This window comes from Martes martes (genome assembly GCF_963455335.1).
Source record: "Martes martes genome assembly, chromosome: 12".
Taxonomy (NCBI): domain Eukaryota; kingdom Metazoa; phylum Chordata; class Mammalia; order Carnivora; family Mustelidae; genus Martes; species Martes martes.
Window position 1 is genome coordinate 10891640 of NC_137900.1, and position 23559 is coordinate 10915198.

The 23559-nt window shown below is 41.5% G+C and overlaps 1 protein-coding gene across 3 annotated transcripts in view; it reads left to right on the top strand.

Annotated features, from left to right (window-relative positions):
• The window catches only part of TJP2 (tight junction protein 2), an 88569-nt gene extending 69525 nt beyond the window's left edge, over positions 1-19044 (top strand). For 2 of the 3 annotated variants that reach the window (XM_080819862.1, XM_080819861.1), the window contains exons 11-23: positions 418-568; positions 4929-5037; positions 6207-6417; positions 7159-7346; positions 7799-7894; positions 8433-8512; positions 8905-9115; positions 11161-11261; positions 12457-12669; positions 13854-13964; positions 15184-15513; positions 16601-16686; positions 18064-19044. In XM_080819862.1, coding sequence (XP_080675988.1) covers positions 418-568; positions 4929-5037; positions 6207-6417; positions 7159-7346; positions 7799-7894; positions 8433-8512; positions 8905-9115; positions 11161-11261; positions 12457-12669; positions 13854-13964; positions 15184-15513; positions 16601-16686; positions 18064-18229 — 2053 coding nt within the window. In that variant the 3' untranslated portion in view covers positions 18230-19044. The remainder of the gene's footprint in view (positions 1-417; positions 569-4928; positions 5038-6206; positions 6418-7158; positions 7347-7798; positions 7895-8432; positions 8513-8904; positions 9116-11160; positions 11262-12456; positions 12670-13853; positions 13965-15183; positions 15514-16600; positions 16687-18063) is intronic. The other variant, XM_080819863.1, reaches the window with a different exon arrangement.
• Positions 19045-23559: the final 4515 nt, after the last annotated feature.

Here is a 23559-nt window from a genome sequence, read left to right on the forward strand (position 1 = left end):
AGTGACCCAGTGCTGTTTGGGATAATGAGAACCCCTTGTTTAGTGGTGGTCAAGAGCAGCAGCTCCTGGAAGAGGATCTGGCCTTGATGAACCCAGGCTGTGGCAGCAGCAGGGTTTTTTTTTTTTTTTTAAGAATCCTGGACTGACAGTCAGATGGCCTAACCTTGCCTTTTATTTGCTTTCTAATGTTGAATGACTTTATTTAAACATCTGTATTTCTACTTACTAACCAGTTAAGTGGGCCTACTGATACTCATCTCACAGTCCCAAAAAAGATAAAATGATAAAAATGAGAGCTTTTTAACATGTGAATCTTTCTACAGATAGAAGAAATTAACTCTTTCACTGCTAATGTTGGTTCCCCCTTTACAAAGACAAATCTCCCATCTTTCTTTTCTAAAACTGAAATCACTGCAGTCCCAACACCAAAATGGTGAGGTTTAAGAAGGGAGACAGCGTGGGCCTCCGGTTGGCTGGTGGCAATGACGTTGGGATATTTGTGGCTGGCATTCAGGAGGGTACCTCGGCAGAGCAAGAAGGCCTTCAAGAAGGGGACCAGATTCTAAAGGTAGGAAAGACCATCCCTGTTCTAGACATTACTGAGAAAGAGTGGGGTTTTCTGGGTCCTTATGAAAGGGAAGGGGAAGTAGTCTAGCTTGTGAAAATAGACCCAGTTGCAGGTTGATGCCAAGTGTAAGGTCTGTTTCCCTTGAACTGTTTTCCCAGTCCTGGAACTCAAAACTCATCCCTATGTCTGTGGGAATTTACAGTGTTCAAGATCCTTGCAAAGATTTTTTTTTTTTTAAAGATTTTATTTATTTGACAGAGACACAGTGGGAGAGGAATACAAGCAGGGAGTGTGGGAGAGGGAGAAGAAGCAGGCTTCCTGATGAGCAGGGAGCCTGATGTGGGCCTCAATCCCAGGACCCTGGGATCATGACGCAAGCCGAGGCAGATGCTTAACAACTGAGCCACCCAGGTACCCCCTTGCCAAGATTTTTATTAGTTTGCTTAACAAAATGAGATTCTAACTTAAGGTCTGGGAGGCAGATCTCTGAGTCAAACGATCTTGCTAAAGTTTGTTTTTTGTTGATTCCCTGTCTGGTTGTCACTCTTAAGGCCATGTGCTGTACTTGAACAAAGGTGGGTTTTGGCTTAGATCTTTAGACTTGAATCCAGTCCCAGCCTCTCATTAGTTCTGTGACCCTTATTCAACCCTGCGACTCAGGTTTCTCTATCTGTTTAATGGGGATGAGAATACCTGCCTTGTAGGGACCCTGGGAAGATTAGAATGGGTAATAGCAGTTTCTGGCATAAAGTAGGAAAGTCAAGGTCTGTTCTTCTCACCATTGGAAAATAACGAGTTGCTGCCACTCAATATGTTGATTACATCTAAAACTGACCAGGAACAGTTAATCAAATATTGATCCTTTTAAGATTACTATATGTATGTTTATATAATCCATCGGTTTTAAAAAATAGTAAACAGGGGCGCCCGGGTGGCTCAGTCAGTTAAGTGTCTGCCTTTGGCTCAGATCATGATCTTGGGGTCCTGGGATCAAGCCCCTTGTCAGGCTCCTGCACAGCAGGGAGCCTCATTCTCCCTCTCCTGCTGCCCCTCTGTCCTCCTTGTCCTCTCTCTCTTGCTCTATTTCAAATAATTAATATCTTAAAAAAAAAAAACCAAAAAACTCAGCTTTGACATTTCATGAGATACATATATTGTCCATTGACTTATGAATAAACGTCAAGAATGTCAAGTATCTTGTGACTATATACAAATACACACAGTTCCTAGGGAACTGTCTTTACCGGAATTTCTGCTTCTGTAAACTTGCATTTTTTATGAGTTATTAGGAGGTCTGGTACAAGCATCTCAGTTCAAAGGAGAGGGGAGGAAAAAAACCACACAGTTTCTCAGGAAGCAGGCAACAGAGCACAAAAGTAGGTGCTCCTCTTCCTTCTTGGCTCTTGGCCTCATTGCAGTAGTTCAGATTTCATTTCTGGAGCAGATGAAGGGCAAACCTTGATCATGAGCTTTGCTGAAGCTTTCCACTGACATTCTAGACCCTCTTTGGCTCTGGTCATGGTCCTAGAAGACTAAGTATATCTGAGTGAACCTCGTGGTACCACATGATCCCAGGAAATACCACTTACCAAGTGCTCCTGATAAGAATCCCATCAGAGTGCCAACTCATAGCAATTTACTCTTGAGCTGATGCCAAAGAAGAAAAAGCATTATTTCCTGACTAGTGTGGGGTATATGAAGTCAGGAATTTAGAAGCCTTTCTTTGCTCATGAAGGTTCAAGGATAAAATATTTTTATGTCCTGGGGGAAGAGAGATTTTCTGAATTTCCATGAAAAAAATAGTGAATTCACCTCTGGGCTTGACAAACAAACCTCTGTTAGCTGTTAAAGACTGGGAGAGTCATTTCCATGGGTACAATTCATGGTATGCAATGTTTATACTTAAGAAAGTGTCTAATATCCTGTTGTTATCCTGGTGAAAGACAAGGAAAAAAATATGGGAACTAGCTTTTTTTTTTCCTTTCCTCCCCAGTAATCCCATTTGAAAGTCAGACAGTAGATGGTTCTGGTTCTTGGGTGTGAATAAATTTTCTGTTAAAGGAGTCCTCAGTTCTACAAAGGGGTAAAAAAGATTGAGTTCGCCTACTGGGGCAGAGAAGCTGCTGTACAGTCAAAAGCTGTTGCTGATACTGAGTCCTTTACAGGATCACAGCAGACAAGGCGGGCCCTCCCCCCTTAGACTACTAAACAGATAATGAAAGAGGATATTTCTTGGAGAGGACCGTACAACCTAACCTTCCAGTATCAAAGTGCTGTCCTGGCTTTTTTTTTTTTTTTTTTAAGATTTTATTTATTTATTTATGTGAGACAGAGAGAGGGCGAGCAAGGGGTGGGGAGAGGTAGAGCGAGGGAGAGGGAGAAGCAGTTCCCTGCTGAGCAGGGAGCCTGATGTGGGACTCTATCCCAGGACCTTGAGATCAGGACCTGAGCTGAAGGCAGACGCTTAACCGACTAAGCTACCCAGGTGCTGCTGTCCTGATCTTTTTAACTGTAACTTGTTTCGATGTTCCTTTTCATGGCCAAATTGGATGTATGTGGTGAGCTCTGTACATTTACTAATCACTTTTTTCTGTTGAGGGTTTTTTAAGTGCAGCTTTTCCTTTGGAAAGGTGGCAGCTTAACAAGCAGAGAGATGGCACTCATGTGCTGTGGCAGGATATACGCTTTACCAGTAACAGGGGTCTGTGTGTTTTCATGCTTGGCTTGACTGTCTCTGCATATTATTTACCTGGTATGGTTCTTATTTTTCTTTCAGAAACTTTTGTGGGGTGGAAAAGAGACACTCCTAAGTTTTTAAATGTAGTTACTACGTGTGACTTAATTTTGACCACTGTATTTTTGGCTTGATGGAAGGTCCATCCCGTGTGACCATAGGATGGACAGAGGGACCCTCACCATCTTCCCTCAAGCCCTATGGCCTTGTCTTACTTAAATAAAAGCACATACAGGGCATATGAAAACATGTGGCCATACACAGATACAGGTATAGGTAGATAAATGGCATAGGAAAGGATTAGATTCTAAAGTGTGATGATCCCTAACTGGGGGAATAGAGAGATGGGAATGACATATACCTCAAATGCTAAATATTGTTTCAAAGGAAAAGCTAATGAGATCGCTTTAGCAAATTAGTTTATTTCAAAAGCATCAACTAAGTGTCAACCTAATGCCTGTTTTTACTTAATCACAAATTCCAACCTTAAATTAGGCTCAATTATTGACATTTTTCAGTGATAAAGGATTCTACAGTCCTCAATGACAAAAAAAAATTTCATAGGAATTTTTTGTCTTCTTTTTGCTTTTATATCATTAAAATATCAGGTACTTTAAAATAATTTTTATACTTATTTATAATTCTGTTTTAAAGTGGTTTTAAAGGTACTGAACAAAGATTCCAAAATGTCTTTTTTCTTTTTGCCCCATTTCAATTTTACTTGCTTTCTAACATCCTTCAAAAGCTGTTTACCGCGTTCCCTCTTTGGTCAGTGGGGGATAAATGTTGTGGCTTCTTGCCAGAAATAAGTGTGTGCCAGAAGCTTAAATATATAAGCCTATGTATTAGGCTAATGCTTTCCCCTTATAAGGCTAATCCTCTTCAATTTCATAAATACATGTCAAAAACCTTTTAGGTGAGAGAAGCTATAGGAGAGAGGTAGAATTGGATTTTTATTTTCAGGCTTTTCTTTGAATCAATTTAAAGTGTTAACACCCTAAGCTGGGCCAGCATGTCTGTTTGCCATAAGACTCCACCACTCCCTATATATAGCATTATAGTTAAATTTCATGATTGTATATTACCTCCCTGACCACCTCGTGGGAAACTCAAGAAGAGATAGACACAAGCATAACAACAAATTTTAATATGATTCAGTGACAAATCCTTGATGGAATGGCATATTTCTAAGGGACAGTTGACAGTGTGGGGAGACAGAAAGGTGTGGTGATAACGTGCACAGCCCAGGCCCATAGCAGGTACTGGGAGGGCTTGAGTTGGGACACTAAAGACTTTTTTACATCTGGGTTTTGCTTTCGGCAGGCCTGGATAAAAACTAACAGATGCAGCGCCTGGGTGGCTCAGTTGTTTAAGCGACTGCCTTCAGCTCAGGTCATGATCCTGGAGTCCCAGTTGAGACCCACATCAGGGTCCCGGCTCAGCGGGGAGTCTGCTTCTCCCTCTGAACCTCCCTACTCATGCAGTCTCTCTCATTCTTTCTCAAATAAATAAAATCTTAAAAAAAAAAAAAAGATTTAAAAACTTATGTGGCATCTTTTTAAGAACATTTCTTTTCTCTTTTTGTTGTTTGTTTTGTTTTATTTTTCTGTTTGACCTTCCTATCAGGTGAACACACAGGATTTCAGAGGGCTAGTTCGGGAAGATGCCGTTCTCTACCTGCTGGAAATCCCCAAGGGTGAAATGGTAACCATTTTAGCTCAGAGCCGAGCTGATGGTGAGCAAATCTGGTCATTAGTTTAATTTGGGGAGTGAGGGGAAGGATGAGAGCAGTATCTTGGGACTAGAATAGGTAAATTTGGGTGTTAAAAATTTGAAGTATATCTTCACAATCAATTTCTGGGTTACAGTTTTGTGGAGAAAATTTGGGTATCACTTAATGTTCTATAGAAATGCTTTCTGTGTACCAATTGAAACAGTTCTACCAGTTGTGTTAATTTGGAATAAAGCTGCTTTTCTGAATAGTTCTCTATCCTTAAGTATTGTCTGGAGTTTTACTGACTTTTCCAGGTGAAAGATTCAATGGGCCATGTCTTTGGGTCAGCTTCCACATTAACGCTTACCAATCTGACAGGTTGCTGCCCCCTTGCAAGCCTCACTGTTCTCATCTATAAAATGGGGGTTGACAGCATCTTCCCAGTCAGCTTCGGAGGCTGACTGGCAAGTATTAGGGTTCTCTAGAGAAACAGAATCCATAGAGGGCGTGTGTGTATATAAATAGAGGTTTATTATAAGGAATTGTCTCATGTAATTATGGATTGGCAAGTCCCAAGGACTGCAGGGTGAGTTGGCAGGTTAGAGACCCAGGAGAACCGATGATTTGGTTCTAGTCCAAGACTGGAGGCCTGACAACTGGAAAAGCTGATAGTGCAGTCACAGGCCGAAGGCTGGCAAGCTCACAACCCAGGAAGACCTGATGTTTCCATCTGAGTGTGAAGGCAGAAAGAAAGCCGATGTCCTAGTTCTAAGGCAGGAAGACTTCCTTTTTTCTTACTTGGAGAAGGGTTCCCCTTTCTGTTCTTCCCAGCCTTCATCTGATTGGATGAGGCCTGCCACGTGAGGGAACACAATCTCTTTTATTCAGTCTCCCCATTTCAGTGTTAATCTCATTCCATAATACCCTCAGTTATACACACAGAATAATGTTTGGCCAAAATCTGGGCACCCTGTGGCCCAGTCAAGTTGACACACAAAATTAACCATCACAGCAACTCATGATTGTCCTTCTTCCTATTTGAGCCCTGATTCCCACAGGGCCTGTCCACTGAGTTTACTAAATGAAGAGAAGTGAAAGGGGGGATTAGAAATAGAAGCAGCTGGTAACTCTTCAAGAAAAGACCTCTGGCTAAGCAGATTGCAACATACAAGAATGCTTTTGTTTTTCAGTGTATAGAGACATCCTGGCTTGTGGCAGAGGGGATTCCTTTTTTATAAGAAGCCACTTTGAATGTGAGAAGGAAACCCCACAGAGCCTCGCCTTCACCAGGGGGGAGGTCTTCCGAGTTGTAGATACGCTGTACGATGGCAAGCTGGGCCACTGGCTGGCTGTGAGGATCGGAAACGAATTGGAGAAAGGCTTAATCCCCAACAAAAGCAGGTATCTGAGATCCCGTACTCCCACACACCTCTCTTAAGCTTCCCCACCACCACCCCCCTCCCCCGTCAAAATCAATTACAGTCCGTTCCCTGCTCAGAGAGGAAGCCCCACATGACTTCATCATTTGTCTTCGTGTCCTCTCCCATCACCTACTTCTGGTTCATGAGAAGTGGCCAGGGACTGGGAGATAGCCACCAGCTGGTTTGCTGTATTTAGTTCACATCACGTAGTTGGTTGTTGCGCCTGGCTGGTGTTTAAACAGTCCTATGGCGTGTCTGAGCAGATGCCAGAGTGGCTGAAGCGCATCAGCACGGCTCTCCGACAAGCTGCCCTTGTCCACTGTCTGGCCCTCATGCTTGAGAGAGGCTTATGCACTCCAGTTAACATTTATCGGTTGGCTGATGGGGGGAAGTAAGAAAGATAATGTACTTTGGCAGGGATTTTGGTTATGTTTACTATATACCAGCCTACCAAAATGAGCCAGGTTAATAATTGTATTTGTTACTGAGCTGTTTCTGGTAGATTTGATGTGCACCCAGCCTTTCTCTGCTTCCACTGGGTGAAGAAAGTCTGCACTTTTCCCACTCTGTGAAACTTCTTCCACTGTGAAGCTGCATCTTCTCTAATCCAAGTTCATAAACCTCAAGTTCATAAACCTCACTGACTGGTTTTGGTTAATTTTAACTTCAGTTGTGCATTTTCTGGCTTTAGAGATTTACTACCTGTGGTTTCTTCTCTCAGAGCTGAACAAATGGCCAGTGTTCAGAATGCCCAGAGAGACAATGCTGGGGACAGAGCAGATTTCTGGAGAATGCGTGGCCAGAGATCTGGTGTGAAGAAAAACTTAAGGAAGAGTCGTGAAGATCTAACAGCTGTTGTGTCGGTTAGCACCAAGTTTCCGGCTTATGAGAGGGTTTTGCTGCGAGAAGGTAAGGAAGCCAAGTGGGGTCAGGAAATGATCTGACTGGGCTCTGAGCCTGTTTTCTTCATTTTCAGACTGCAATAGTCAGGTTCAAACTTCCCATACTACTTAAGCCAAAGCCAGGCTGTAGAGTTGCAATCATATTCATACATGCAGTAATAACTTTCAGAAAAGTGAATTGTGCAAACTCCTACATGCAGGTGTATTTCCATGTGTTCAGTTATTTCTGTTAATACTACCATTCAGAAGTTTATATATACTATTTGTAGCAAAGTTTATTTCTGATCCTGGGGAGAGGAGTGAGGTGTATTCTTCAGAAAAGAACAGGGATGAAATGGGGGAGGGAGAACACAATTTCTTTCATTTAGCCATGTTATCATTGGCCTATAAAATACTTCCGCTTCGTATCTTTAGTAGCCGAGGAGATGTGTTTCCATGGCCTTTCTTGTCTCATTTCAGCTGGTTTCAAGAGACCTGTGGTCTTATTTGGCCCCATAGCAGATATAGCACTGGAAAAGTTGGCAAATGAGTTACCGGACCTGTTCCAAACTGCTAGTAAGTCTGTTGATGATTTTTTCTCTCCCAATTTTTATTTTGAAAAATAGTAATATATAAGAAAAATGAAAAAATAATGAATACCCACATACCCTTCACATGAAGTCACTGTCACCTGTCAAAAAGTTTGCCTTATACCTCCACTGCCATTTTTTACCCATGTAAATCTCCTCAGCACAAGGACATTCTTCTATATAACCACACTACATCACATAACAAATTTAACAAAGATATGGTAATACTATTTAGTATATAGTCTGTTTATCTATATAATCTGTTTATGTCTTTCTAGAATCCTCCTTTCTTCTACTTTATTTCCTGACTTGCTGTCTTGCAGAGTCCAAACCCCTGTCTCACCTGTCAGACTGCGACCTTCCTCGTGATTAGGTTTCAGTTAGAGAGGTAGTGTGTGTCCTTCTCATGATCTCTCTTCAGAGCCTCCTGATGTCAGATGTCCTGTCATTGCTGATGCTGGGTTGGAGTCTTTGGTCCTGATTTCTAAAAATATTAATTAGCTCTTTGTTTTTTGCTTTTGCAGAAACAGAACCAAAAGATGCAGGATCTGAGAAATCCAGTGGAGTAGTGCGGTTAAATACTGTGCGGCAAATTATTGAACAGGTGAGGAAGTTCATCCAAAAGTCATGTTGTTGGAAAGAACTATGTCACAGTTTGCCGCAGTCCCTTCTGGAATAGAATCTGTATTTTAATAACCATTAAATGTTAATGATAAAGAAGTTAATATAAACATAAGCTGTTGGCAGCCAGTCGGTGTTGAAACCGGTCGATGTTCAATGGCAGTGATGTATTGGTTTTTTCAGAGTTCTCGACATTATACCAAATAACCTGTTCATTCATTTTCTCAGAAGTGGGCATAGTATGAAGGAAAACGTTTTCTGCTTTTTGATGTAAATTGGCAAGTTTTACCTGATGTAGCCTTTACTTAAGACAAACTCTTTGCTGCCCTGTGACTTTATATACTTGTTGACGTAACTTTGCCCCATTTCTAACAGGATAAGCATGCACTATTGGACGTGACTCCTAAAGCCGTGGACCTGTTGAATTACACTCAGTGGTTCCCGATTGTGATTTTTTTCAACCCAGACTCTAGACAAGGTGTCAAAACCATGAGACAGAGGTTGAATCCAACATCCAACAAAAGTTCTCGGAAGTTATATGATCAAGCCAACAAGCTTAAAAAAACTTGTGCACATCTTTTCACAGGTAAGTGAAATTTAAAATGTTGTCTCTTTGCTCCACAGCGGGAAATAGAGAATTGAAGAATGGAAGAAATAAGAAAATAATCTGAACAAAGAAGAGTAATCTGAAATCCTATTCATGACTCCTAGAAAAGAAACTAATCCTAAAATGGTATTAGACTCATGGCATTTGTAGATTTAATTTTGATTGAAAATGATCATAGAGATCCATGACATGCAAAAATTGGTCACTTTGATGGGTTCAAATTTTTGTGTGGAACTAAAGGCCAGTGACTGAACCCAGTGCACCATCTAACACCCACATCTCTATCTAGATTCTATCATTGTTCTCTGTTTACCATGCATGTGTACACTAACAGAGTGATAGGAACTTGGTTTCATTATTTAAAAAGATCCCCAAAATAGAAGCTTGAACACTCTGTATTATTAAGGATTTATTACTCCCATTTTCAGGATAATAAATGACACTGTGATTATATTTAAAAATAAAGAGCTGTCTATCTTATAGAAATGTATACTAAGTAAAATATTCATGGATGGACCTAATATGTGTTTATGGATGACCAAATATGATGCCTAGTATTTGCTTACATAATCGTTGGTGAGGAGAGTGGGTGGGGATGTCGATAAGACTGGCCAAGAGTTGATAGTTTTTGAAGGTGGGTAATGTAGACATGTTCTCTCTACTTTGTGTATGTTTAAAATTTCACATAATAGAATTTCTTAAGTTCCTGAAATGAACTAGCTAGTATTCCTTATAAAAGTAAAATAATCTAAGAATGTAGCATGTTTAGTAACTGAATATGTGCAGTAGCTATATATTTAAATATGGTGTAATTCAGGGTTTAAAAGGGTTAAATCAAGTTTTTGGTCATGCAGTTTTGTTGGAGCAGCATGAGGGGACTGTATGTATAGAACATCCTGCGGGTAATGATAGCTCTTCGAGTTGAGTGCCGCTCACCATCTACCTGTCGGACTTGGGGAGGGAGGGAGTAGATGAATGTATGTCCACACTGGACTCTTGTTTTATTGTCACTGGCTTTTCTTGTTAAAAGACACGCACTATTTACCACTGGGATGAAATGGTGAAACTGACAGGTAATTTCTCCAAATATACAGGAGAGAGTAGTCTATAATAAACTGGGTTTTTGTGAATGTGGAGTCTTAAGAGTCAATTTCTCTTCTGTAAAATGGAGACAATAGTGATACCTACTTTGTAAAATTTGGGTAATCAAGAAATGAGCTCATCCATGTAAGGTGTTTGGAAAAGTGCTTGCTTGATGCATAGTAGTTATATAAGGTATATTTCATTCTGAATAGAAAATATATATTCCTTGTAGAGTTTAGTCTAAATATGTATTCTAAAATATTTAAGCCTATCAAAATTACATACACTTAAATGTTACCTTTAGTATTTTTTTGAAGATATCAACAGTAAATTTGTGTATGTTTTTCCTATTTATAACATACACGCGTAGGTAACGATCTTTAAAATACAGTACTTTTGTATTTATTCTAGATGTGTTTTCTTTGCTCCTAAAAACACGGTTGTTAAAAACATACCTTTTGGGGCACCTGGGTGGCTCAGCTGGTTAAGCGACTGCCTTTGGCTCAGGTCATGATTCTGGAGTCCTGGGACCAAGTCCCCCAGCAGGCTCCCAGCTCTGCAGGAAGTCTGCTACTCCCTCTGACCTTCTCCCCTCTCATGGTCTCTCTCACTCTCTCTCTCAAATAAATAAAATCTTTAAAAAAAACCCAAACATATCTTTTAAAGGTAGCTTTTCTGAAAAATAGATATTCTGAAATAAAAGTAACTCATTTTTAGCTTTATAACATTCATCTGTAATGTAAACTCCCAACAGCTAGACCAGTAATGGTTTTAATTACATTCAACTAAAGGGATTTATTGTTCAAATATGTGTGTACTTTCTCTTGCATTTGCCAAAGTTTTAATTCAAATATGACAAATGAGTAAAATTATGTGAAGTGGCAGTTTTAATAAACATTGCTCTGGAAATTGATGCAAACCTTTTGTTTACATTTCTGAAGCTACTATCAACCTAAATTCAGCCAATGATAGCTGGTTTGGCAGCTTGAAGGACACAATTCAGCATCAGCAAGGAGAAGCAGTTTGGGTCTCTGAAGGAAAGGTATGTGGCATAGATACTCCACTATGAGGTGAGAGTCCATGTTCTGAATCTTTTCTCAGGAGGGTAGTGAATGTAGAACATCATGGCCATTTGAAGTGATTCCAGTGTATGTGCTAATCAAGTTTGGAATTTTATAAATTCTCTAAGACTTTTCAAAGAAAAGTAGAATGTAATGTACGTGACCCTACATTCACTTCCCTTTTACTTTTAACGTAGTAACTAGTGTTGTATTCCAAGCACACTAATCAGAGCTTACAAGATCTTGTGCTGAGCTCCACAGCTTACTGAGGATACGGGAAAGTCAGCATGGAAGGGAGAGGTGAGGACGAGGGTCATGGAGAAGGTATTTAAAAATTAATTTTAAAAAAGGAAAAGCTGGAATCATTTGCTTAGAAGACTGGAGGAGGATGTGTCCTAGGAATGTGGAATTCGAGTAGGTTGGTAAGAGAATGCTCAGAACCTTGTGTAGGCTTCTAAAACTGGCGAGCTTCTCATTCATGCAGGTAGTTTACCCACAGTTCTGCTGAAGGGAGGAAGCAAAGAGATTATACCAATCTCCTGTGGTTCTAAGGCTTTGGTGCTAGTATTCCGTAGTCAGCTGGATTGAACTAGTTTGTGAGATATCAGAGGATGATTCTGTTGCGAAAGTGACTCAGTTACCAATTAGATTGTTGAGTCCTTGTCTTGCCCTTTGGAAACTGCATATTTAGTCAAGGCGTCTAGCATCTTCTGAGTGCTTACAGCCTGCTGAGGTTCTGTGCTAACTCCCTTTATGTGAACAGGTTGAACAGGACATAGCTTCCTTCCTCAAGGATTTGAGAATCTTATGGAGGAATGGAGAGGTGTGTAGTACCAGGCAGTGTACATTTATTATAAGAGACAAGCATTAGCAGAAAAAGCTGGAAAGGAGCCCAAATTCTTGAAGAGAAGCATAACAATTTGAGGAAGCATGGCTCAGTAGTGGGATATAGGATGGTGGTAAGGTAGATAGGGTGGAGGTTCCTAATTTGAATCCCTGCACAAAAAATTAACATAGTAATCTCAAGCCAAGTGATTTAAGGAAAATAAAGATGACTTCCCTTTCTAGAACATGTCAAAGTTTCAGTCACTTGGCTGTGCCCTTGGGAATTTTCTTGAGTCCCCACTCCCAGGAGCCATGACGACCCCACTGACCCTCCGAAACAAATTCCTCTAGATGGAAGGGATGGATGATGACCCTGAAGACCGCATGTCCTACTTAACTGCCATGGGCGCAGACTATCTGAGTTGCGACAGCCGCCTCATCAGTGACTTTGAAGACACCGACGGCGAAGGAGGCGCCTACACTGACAATGAGCTGGATGAGCCAGCTGAGGAGCCACTGGTGTCTTCCATCACCCGCTCCTCGGAGCCGGTGCAGCATGAGGAGGTGAGGTGAGGCAGGCCACAGGCTGTGAGGCCATGAGCAGGAAAAGGAGGTTCTCCTGTTTCACTTGAATTCTTCTGGATAACTGTTTATTTAGGGTGCTGTGGAAGGTATTCCTAAGAGTTGGAACAGAGGACTTCTAGGGGGTTTCTGATTCCAAGTTGATGCCTGTACGATAGCATTTGTGGTCCATGGGAAAGCCAGACAGGAACTAAGTGCTGGGAGAGGTTGAGTGATAAGCACTCTCACTGATGTTCTCGAGCATGATGGATACACTTAAACAGCTTTATGTGCCAGCTGTCTAAATTACAAGTGGAACCTTATTTTTAAATATAATTTTGTGGTATTTACTTGTAACCTTTGATTAGGTCTCTTTGTACTTTTAGGTATCCTTGCTTTTTCTTATCCATCCTACCTTTAACCTTTCTAATCTTGCCAAAACTCCTGAGTATTTCCCCATCAGTTTCCTTCTCTTTTGTACTTCAATTTTTTAATTGAGTTTATGATCAAATATACATCTGATCATGTGTACTGTGCATCCACCAGTGAATAGACAGCTTCTGTGATCCTATAGATCGTGTCAACAGGCACTAAGTTAGGACCAGTTATTAGCTCCACCTCAGAGAGCATTGGGATAATGTAGATGAGGTTATTTGTATATTTGAATAGTTGTTCTTGTGGACTTCTCTTTAACAAGTCAGCTCATTTTGGTGAATGGTTTTATTCTTTATGAAATGAAAGTACAAAAAAAATAAGTTGAAGGGGGGATAAAACCCACCAAGGCCAAAAATTTAGTATATACCAGTGGACAAGTTTTAAGGAATAAATTAACTTGCTAATGTCTAAAGGTGTAGATGAGCTAATGCTTAAAAATATCAACAGCTTGAAGTGATAAAAGAGATTTTAGACTTTAGGAGAACTTGAGGGGGGATTATTTTAAAGGAAGAGACTACTACAATGGATGATAGTTAAAAAAATATATATCTTAAGCATTTGCTAATGGGAATATGCTAGTACCTATCTGCCTTTTCAGTAAAGAAGCACTGGGTCAGTATCCCGATTTGTGCAAGTTATGAACCTCAACTTCGGAACATCTTGCAACTTGGCAGAACTCTAGCAAAGCAGATGAGCGTTCTCTTCTCTTTGCTGGGATCTTCTTGTTGTGAATGAACCTTTATGTCTTGTAGAGCATAAGGAAACCCAGCCCAGAGCCACGAGCTCAGATGAGGAGGGCTGCTAGCAGAGATCAACTTAGGGAGAGTAGCCCACCCCCAGCATTCAAGCCAGAGCCGCCTAAGGTACGTGGCTGGGAAGCCCACAATGGGGAGAAAGAATAAGCAGATACCCAGACAGCTTCCTGCATAGCCAGGAAGAGCACACAATGAGATGGTGTTATGTTTTTGGCTCTTTTGTTACTAAGATGTGTCTTTTGGTTTGTGGGGTGAACCCCAAAATTAGAGAAGGGTAAAAAGAAGGAAGGGCAGTTTTAGGAGAACATACGGTTTTAGAACTGTTGGTATTTTATTTATTTATTCACTTATTCATTCATTCATTATTTTGTTTTTTATTTCAAAAATTTCTGTGTATCAAGAATAAAAGTTGGACAAATACCAAATGTCCAGAAGCACTGATCTCAGAATCTGTTTTTCTTTTTCAGTTAAAGTTTTCTGCCCATAATCTGATTTAGATATAGATATAGATGTAGATATAGAAAATCCCTAATTGATGATTTATTTACTAAAGAAAACAATCACCACCACTGTTTATGATGCCTCTCATTATCAGGAAAGCTTAATTTATTTTTAAATCATTATCAGAATCAATAAGAACACATGGTATATGTCATGATTTTTTTACCCCCTTTCTGAATAAAATCTGTATAAATATAGGCTTTCCCTAATAACCCAATAAAATTTCTCCGTTTAACTCAATACTTTAGATAGGAAGAAAGTAATCAGTGATTATGTAATCTGTCAGAAACAGTGGCCTCATAAGATATATCACTGGAAATGTACAAACAGGCCTAGGATTGAAGTATGAAGGAAAAGTGGCCATTAGCATTATATGCTGCCCTTCCTGCTCCAGTCTCGTTCATGGCTGGACAGAGACCTTCCCTCTGGGGTAGGGCATGCACCCTTGGTATATGAACTCAGGATCCCACTCTTCAATCCTAACCCCCCTGACTTGTTCTGAGGTCTTCTTCAAGATACTGATCTTAATCTCCTCTAGTACAAAAGTAGGTCTGATCTGCCTCTACACCCATAGGCCTCCCAGCCCCTCCCCAACACCCTCCTGGTTTCCTAGTGCTCTTAATATTTTTTGGTAGGAAGCAGGGTAGGGCTCAGGATGCCCAGCCAGTGGCTGTTTGTCCTGCAGTATTTGATTTCTTGTCAGAATGGTATTTGTTGACTACCTCTGGAAACTGATCAGGAAATGGGAGTGTGTATTAAATCACTAATACAGATCTGAACATAAACTGAAAGCCCAAGGTAAAAATTTGGTCATTGTTCTCTGCAGGCCAAGAACCAGAACAGAGAAGAATCCTTTGACTTCTCCAGATCCCATGAATATAAGTCAAACCCCTCAGCCATTGCTGGTAATGAAGTTTCCGGGGCATCTACCAAAGGCTGTCCCCCTCCTGTTGCAGCAAAACCTGCCTTGGGGAGGTCTATCTTGAAGCCCTCCACTCCTGTCCCTCCCCCAGAGAGTGAAGAGGTGGGAGAGGGCAGTGAGGAACAAGAAGGCACTCCCAAGTCTGTCCTAGGCAAAGTAAAAATATTTGAGAAGATGGATCATAAGGCAAGATTACAGAGAATGCAAGAGCTCCAAGAAGCACAGAATGCAAGGGTAATTATTTTTAAACCAGTAGATTACCTTAGTATGTCAACAGTAAAAATGTTAAGTTTCATTTCATATAATGATTTGCAGTCCTTTTCTTTTCACTGGTACAGACATGAAAAGGATGTTCACATGCCTGATACCACAGGCACATGCTATGTTTATGTTATTTCCAGATTGCCAGCTATCACTGTGTCCCTTTTTCTTCTCCTCAAGAAAGCCTAACAGTATAGGTGAAAAAGATTCTTTTCATACCTCAGAACTTTCTATCAGGTTCGGGAATGGGGAACTGTGACAAGAGAATCAGTGCCTCTCTGAAGTTAGTTCTCATGAAAACATTTATTGTATTTGTTTGGTAACTGAATTTTAATTTGCTCCCAGATTTGCCATAGAAACCAAGCAAACCTTGGATGCTAAAATGAAAGGCCCATAGATTGTACTTTTTGATACTGTTTGAATTTTTGTACCATATGCACATCTAACCTTTCAAAAGTCAAAGAAGAATGTAAGTAAAGACTCATGGAACATATTCTGCCCAGTGAATATGGGAGGTTTTTTTTTCATTTAAGTCTGTTACAGCAACAGTGCAGCAAATGCTTCTGAGCATTTTTCTTTTGTTTTGGTGGTAAAATACATATAACAGTTATCATTTTAACCATTTTTTCCCATTTTAACTATTTTTTTAAGTGTTCATGGCATTAAGTATATTTACAATGTTCTGCCATCATCACCACCATCTATTTCCAGAACTTGTTCATCTCTTCTCACTGAAACTCCCCATTACCCTTTCCTCTGTTTCTGGTAATCACTGTACTTTCTGTCTTCATGAATTTGACTACTTAGGAGCCATTTAATCACATGGTATTTGTCTTTGTTGTAGCATGTGGCAGAATTTCCTTGCTTTTAAACATTTTTCTTATTTGATATGTAATACTAGGCCATCGCATACAACCATAAAAACTAGAGAGTTGCTTTTATTTTTTCTCCTCTACTTAAAATGGGATTGGAAAAGGGAATCAACAAGAAACCAGTGAGCCACCCAGCAATCATTCATTCTTTCCTTTTTGTTCTTTTTTCCCCCCCTTAATTACCACAGATTGAAATTGCTCAGAAACATCCTGATATCTATGCAGTTCCAATCAAAACACACAAGCCAGACCCTGGCCTTTCCCAGCACACAAGGTAAGGGCTGCTCAGCAGGATTAAGTCTAGAAAGGGGGCTGGTCTAAGATTTGGACTCCTAAGAAAGAATTTCTTCACCTATATCTCAGTGGAACAAGAAGACTTTTTTTCCCTGCCCAACTATTTCCCTTATTTATTCAGTCAAAATAAAGTTTAAAGATTTATTTATTTTAGAGAGAGTGAGAGCACAAGCAGGAGGAGCCAGAGGGAAAGGGAGACAGAATTTCAAGCAAACTCCTCACTGAGCGCACTCAATCCCAGGACCCTGAGCGGAAACCAAGAGTCGGACACAACTGTGCCACTCAGAGACCTCCATATTCAGTCAAATTTAATTATAAACATTATACACTCAAAATTTCCTAGTAATTTTGCTTATGTGCTAAAACCGACAAAGTGTAATCACTGACATTTCAAATTAGTCCCCTTTGTCACACCGAAGCACAGATATGTTACGTTGTATTGAGATAGCACATGAGCAAAATTCCTGGGTTTAGACACTAATTGTTTTGTCACTAATATATTCGGATTCTTAGTCAAGCTCCTTAATTCCTTTGCAACACGAAGCAAAGTCAGGCCCCTTGTGCTGAACTGAGGTCTTTTTTTTTTTTTTTAAAGATTTTATTTATTTATTTGACAGGCAGATTACAAGTAGGCAGAGAGGCAGGCAGAGAGAGGAAGGGAAGCAGTCTCCCTGCTGAGCAGAGAGCCTGATGCGGGGCTCGATCCCAGGACCCTGGGATCATGACCTGAGCCGAAGGCAGAGGCTTTAACCCACTGAGCCACCCAGGCACCCCTGAACTGAGGTCTTAAGGGAAGGTGACAGTCAGTTGACCAGTGTTGGTAAGATGCTTTATATTTAAAATGCTACATAAGCATCAGGAATTATGGCAGTGTTTTTATACTGGATTGTTCCTGCTTCCAAGGATAGAAAAAAAAAGTCACATTTTCTTGTGGCCAATATGACTGGAAGCTAGAGTCTAGTTTTATAGCAATAGAAAACTAGAGGCAAATTTCTTAACAACTGAACCATGGCCAACCAGGTGGCCCCTAGTTGACTGAAACTAGAAATCACTCTGCTGGGTGAACTTGTAGCCAAAGACACAGGTGGGAAGACACCCTCGGTCCAATAGGGGAATTCTTAGGTCAGGGAGCACAGGGCTGGCTTCCTCACTCACTGCCCCAGTCGGCACTGGCCTTAACCTGTTACTCCCACACGATGAACCTGAAGCAGGGCCAAAAGTGGCCCTGGTCTGTCAGCAAAGCGTGGCATGTGTCTCAGAGATTTGTGATCAGTCCGGGCACATGGCTGCATTTCCACAGGGCAGTCAGAAGCCCTGGATGAGCTGTGGGATGCATTTAACACTCTCACTTTGTTAGTTCCAGGCCACCTGAGCCCCAGAAAGGTCCTTCCAGACTCTATCAGGATCCCAGAGGAAGTTACGGCAGTGATGCCGAAGAGGAGGAATACCGCCAGCAGCTGTCAGAACACTCAAAGCGCGGCTATTACGGCCAGCCTTCCCGGTACCGGGACACAGAATTATAGATAACTGCGAATTGACTCTTCTCTCTGCTGCCACGACCTCAGAGCAGCGGCCCCACTGAGCCACAGGATGGTTCTTTCTAGTATAACTACACTGTGGAGATGTGGGACCTCAACTCCCATTTCCTCAAGGGGAGCCCAGGGGGCAGCCAGTGCAGATTAAGAACTGAAGGCTCTGTTTGTGGAACTGGGTCTTGGGAGTTTATGGCTTTTTGCTCAGAATTAAGAAAAACACTACAGTCTGATACTGTTACCTTTCTCAGTGGACCAAAATCTGTATTAATTCTGTTTGCATATTTTAAACATGTATATTAAGAAGTGATAACTATTTTCCCTCATTAATATCTGCCTTCGAGGACTGTTTCAATGAGACGGAATGTGGAAAAGAAATTAAAATACTGTTGGACTCAAACTAAATTCAAAGAAGTATTTTATTACAATTCTAAGTGCCTTTGATGAGAAGTGTCTTAAATTTTCTTCCTTTGAAGCTTTATGCAAAGCCATAATGGACTAAAAACATTTTGACTAAAGTTTTATATCAGCTTAATAGCTATGGTTTTCTCTGCACTGTTTCATCTTTTCAAGGCATTTGTCTTTGTAATATTTTCAATAAAATCTGACTGTATATATAGTAGCTATACTTGGTAGTCCAGCTACCAGTGCTCAGTAGCTTGAAGACCAAGAAACTGGTATAGAAATTTTTTGTTTCTTTAAAACCATGTGCTCCACAAAAGCAGATACTTGGAAAAACTGTATTTCTAAAAGTGCGTGTATTGACAAGTTTTATAATTTAATAAAAAGGAGGATATTGCAATCAATTTGCTTTGTGGGAGATTTCTCCACTAGTTTCTACTTCTAAAAGCAACTTTTATTTCAATTAGTGGTCATGAAATGAGAACACACTCATTGCTGAACATGAAAATGGAGACCCATGTGGAAAAGAAAATGAAACTTACCATCATCTCATCATTCAGACAATTTTAGTGCATTTCCTTGGAGTACATATTTGTGGATGTCTATATGTGTTATAATTAGGATGTCTGTATGTGCAAATACTATATTTGCAGTTTTCTTTTTTTTTTTTTTAAAGGATTTTATTCATGAGAGAGAGAGAGAGAGAGAGGGTGAGCGTGGGGTGGGGGGGGTGTGTGTGCCGGAGAGACAAGCAGACTCCCTGCTGAGCGTGGAGCACCATGTGGGCTGATCCCCACAACCCAGAGATCACGACCTGAGCCAAAATCAAAAGTCAAATGCTTAACCAACTGACCACTGAGGCGCCTGTTTTCTAACTTTTCTTCCTTTTTTAAAAAAAATTATTTATTTATTTATTTATTTGACACACAGAGAGAGAAATCACAAGTAGGCAGAGAGGGGGAGCAGGCTCCCTGCTGAGCAGAGAGCCTGATGAGGGGCTCGATCCCAGGACGCTGAGATCATGACCTGAGCCGAAGGCAGAGGCTTAACCCACTGAGCCACCCAGGCGCCCCTAACTTTTCTATTTAACATTTATCATGAGCGTTTCTCACAGATAGTTAAAACTCAGGTATGCATCATTGCTAGTAACTGCAGAATAGTACATCCTGTGACTTCATAACTAGACGATTCTGCTATCTTTGGTAGTTTGGATTGTTTCCAGTTTTTTGTCTCTTTTACGTGAAATGTACCTCTGTGTGTAATCCATTTCTGTACATCAATGAACAGCATTTTAATTTCTGCAGGTAGTTGCTCAAAAGTAGAATTACTGAGCAAAAGCATAAGAAACATTTTTGAGGCTCTTAATGTTTACTGCCAGATTGCTTCCTAGAAAAGTTGCGTCAATTTATACTCCCACATTCACTCTTTAAAGGTTGAAATATGTTTAGAAGTTAAACAAGACAGCCTAGGAATTTAGACTTGTATGAATTAAAAGTACACTGAATTTAGGAAAGGAGAAGAGTCTTGCTTTCCATTAAGAGTCTTTTATAATGTGAATTTCTACAAAGGTGTTTAGCTTTAAGTTGTTATAAATTCAGCTTTTTCAAAACAGCGTTGTATTGGTAATATGTCCTTGACTGTGTCTTTATCAATCTTGGTGCTATAATTTATAAACCATTTAGTACAGCACGATGAATTTCTGAGCAGTCCTGAAGACACTGACTCAAATCTGTGTTATTGGTAAATAAAAGTCCCCTTTTATGGATGGAAACAGATACACTGGCTATAAGATGAGTTAGTTTGCCTGTGTCCTTGAACTACCTGAATGAGCTTTTCTGCAAAGCCAGGGAAGGGAAAGGGGGCTTTTCATCAGGAGCTGGGCTGTCATCTGGCTCTAGCATTTGTTTTGCGGCACATTAAGTGGTGCAGACCAGTAGGACCTCTGTTCCCCCTAAGGTCCCACAGTATGTCCGACGGGACCACTAGTGCCTACCCCACCCATTTTTCATTAATACTCTGTTCTGGAAAGGAATTAAGGCTGTCTGTGATATATGTGGATTGTAATTAAGGAAAAAACGGGCCCTAGACAAATGAGGAAAGAAGAGAGAAGAATGTCAGAATAGGAAAGACAAAGGCACAAATGAAGGTAGTGTTCACTATACACATTGTCTGGGCTCCTCTGCTTTCCAAAGGCCCATGTAGGGCACAAGATGACTGCTACCTGATTTAACTCAAAATGTCCATAAGGACGTGGGGGAATTGTTCTGGAATTCTCCCCCTATATCCACTCTTTATTCTGCAGGGTTTCACATTGTGTCATGCACCCATGGCCACTTGTTTGCAAAGAGGACTTTGGAGGTCTGTTTCTTTCCTTTTCTTTTCCTAAAGATTTATTTTATTTAAGATTTAATTTATTTGACAGAGACACAGTGAGAGAGGAAGCAAAAGCAGGGGGAGAGGGAGAGGTAGGAGCAGGCTTCCGGGTGAGCAGGGAGCCCGATGCGGCTGGATCCTAGGACCCTGGGATCGCAACCTGAGCTGCAGGCAGCCGCTTCATTAACCCAACCACCGAGGCGCCCCTAAAGATTTCAAGTAATCTCTACACCCAACCTGGAGCTTGAACTCACAGCCCCGAGATCAACGTCATACGCTCCACCCACTGAGCCAGCCAGGCCCCCGCCAGACGTGTTTCTTACGCGTTCTTTCATGGAAGCCAGGAGCACAATTCCACGGGCCCTTTGGTAAAAATGCTGGAGAAGGACCACCCCGGAGCCTGGTCTAATCCAGACGTCAATTCTAAAGTAACCAGGGCCAATGCCTCCCAAATAGCAATATGAGAGGCATAAAGCCCCAAGAAACGTACATCCACCTTTCCGGAAACTCCGTGTTACTCAAAGACGGGGCGCGGGGTCGGGGGGAGGCGGTGTTTAAAACACAGGGTAGGTCATGCAGCGCAACGCAAACCTCACGCGGACTTGCTGAATAAAACCGGGCTCTTACCCGAACCACACGGCCTCCTCGGCAGGTGCGCGGCCCCGGGCCTCCACGCCTGGCCCGCGCCTCTGGCGTCCTCCACGCGGGGGTCCTGCCTCACAAGCGGCGGCGTGCTCGGTCTCTGCAAGTCAGAGCAGTGCTTCCTAACCCCATCGGTCCCCGAACTTCCTCGTTCTGTCAACCACGTTTTTGCTTCAGGGTCATTAGAAATGGAAAGTGCGGGGGGGCGGGGGGAGGGGCCGCTCAGGGGAAGTCTGAATTCGAGTGGCAGCGCCAGTACCAGGTCTTGAGCATAAACTGCACAGAAAGTACAAGGTAACTCCTCCATGGGAGGCCGGAGCTCAATCCCACCAAGAAACGCTGTCGAACGGTGTAAAACAGTTGCCTCATAGTTTTCCCCCCTCAGGCGGCGGAAGAGCCCGGCCACCTGTTTGCCAGCTGGCCTCGGATTTTTGAGGGCTGCTCTGTGCGCGTGCGCGCGTATGTGTACGCATGCGCCCGTCCGTGTGTCCGCGCATGCGCCCGTGTGTGCGTGTGCATGTGCGCGCCCCCATCCTCAAACAAAGGTCTTAGTGCGAGAGATTGACGGCTGAGAAGCTGGAGCGCCCTGCGGTGCAAGGTACCTGGGCCCAGAAAGCCCCACAGCATGTGTGAGGATGATGAATGGGCTGTGGATCTACTGAAGCCTCCAAGATGAGAGAGATTTTCTGTACAGTGTCTTAGCGTGGGCTGGGAGAGACATTAGAAGAACCAGAGCGTTGTCCTTAGGCAGAATGGGGAGGCGAAAGCCTATGCACCTGTATCAGCCACGGTTCTCCAGAGTAACAGAACCAACAGGGTGGAACATCTGGGTGGATCAGTTGATTAAGCGTCTGCCTTCTGCTCAGGTCATCATCCCAGGGTCCTGGGATCAAGGCCTCTGTCAGGCTCCCTGTTCAGCAGAGAGCCTGCTTCTCACTCTCCCTGCTGCTCTATTTGTGCGCTCTCTCTCTCTCTCTCTGTCAAATAAATACATAAAATCTAAACAAACAAAACAAAAACCAAAACGAACAGGATATGTGTCTGTGTATTTTTATTTATTTTAAGGAATTGGCTCATAGGATGAGTACCTTCAAAATCTGTAGAGTAGGCAGAGGTAGATAGAGACCTCCTGCAGGGGCAGCCTTCAGGTTATAAGCTCATGTGCTAGAATCAAAGCAGTTTTACATCAACCCCCAGTTTTGTCAGTTATTAGCATAGAACCTTGGGCAAGTTACTCAACTGTTTAAGTCTGGTTCTTTTCATGTATAAAAGGACAGGAAATGGCAACAGTATGTCATACTTTGTGTGTGTGTGCACACCATCCTTACATAGGATGTACAAAATGTTTGCAGTAGTAGTTGGCACAAAATAAATGCTCAATAAAAGTAGCTAGTAGCGTTATCGCTGTCAGTGGTTTCACCATATCAATTTAGAAACATGAGTGGTGTCTTTGATTTTCTTACTCTTCCTCCAAATGATGACCTACTTTATTCTACTTAAGAACTATTTTTAATTTGTCCCTTTGTCCCTTTTCCCACAGCCACTACCCTAGTTCAGATGGTTGTAAACTTTCTAATCCTCTCTCCAGCTAAACAGAATCATCTTTCTAAAATAGATCTGAGAATGTTTCCTGTTGCTTAAAAAAATGATGACTTCCCTTGTCTACTGCAAAGTTTAATTCTTTTATTTTTTATTGAGATATAATTGAATATAACATTGCGTAGGCTTAAGCTGTGCAACGTGTTGACTTGATACATTTATTTATTGCATTATGATTACCACCTCAGTGTCAGCTAACACCTCTATCATATTATACAAGTATAGTTTTTTGTTTGTGTGTGTGTGGTGAGAACAAGTAAGACCTAGTCTCTTAGCAATAAAGTTCAGTTCTTTATGAAAGCATT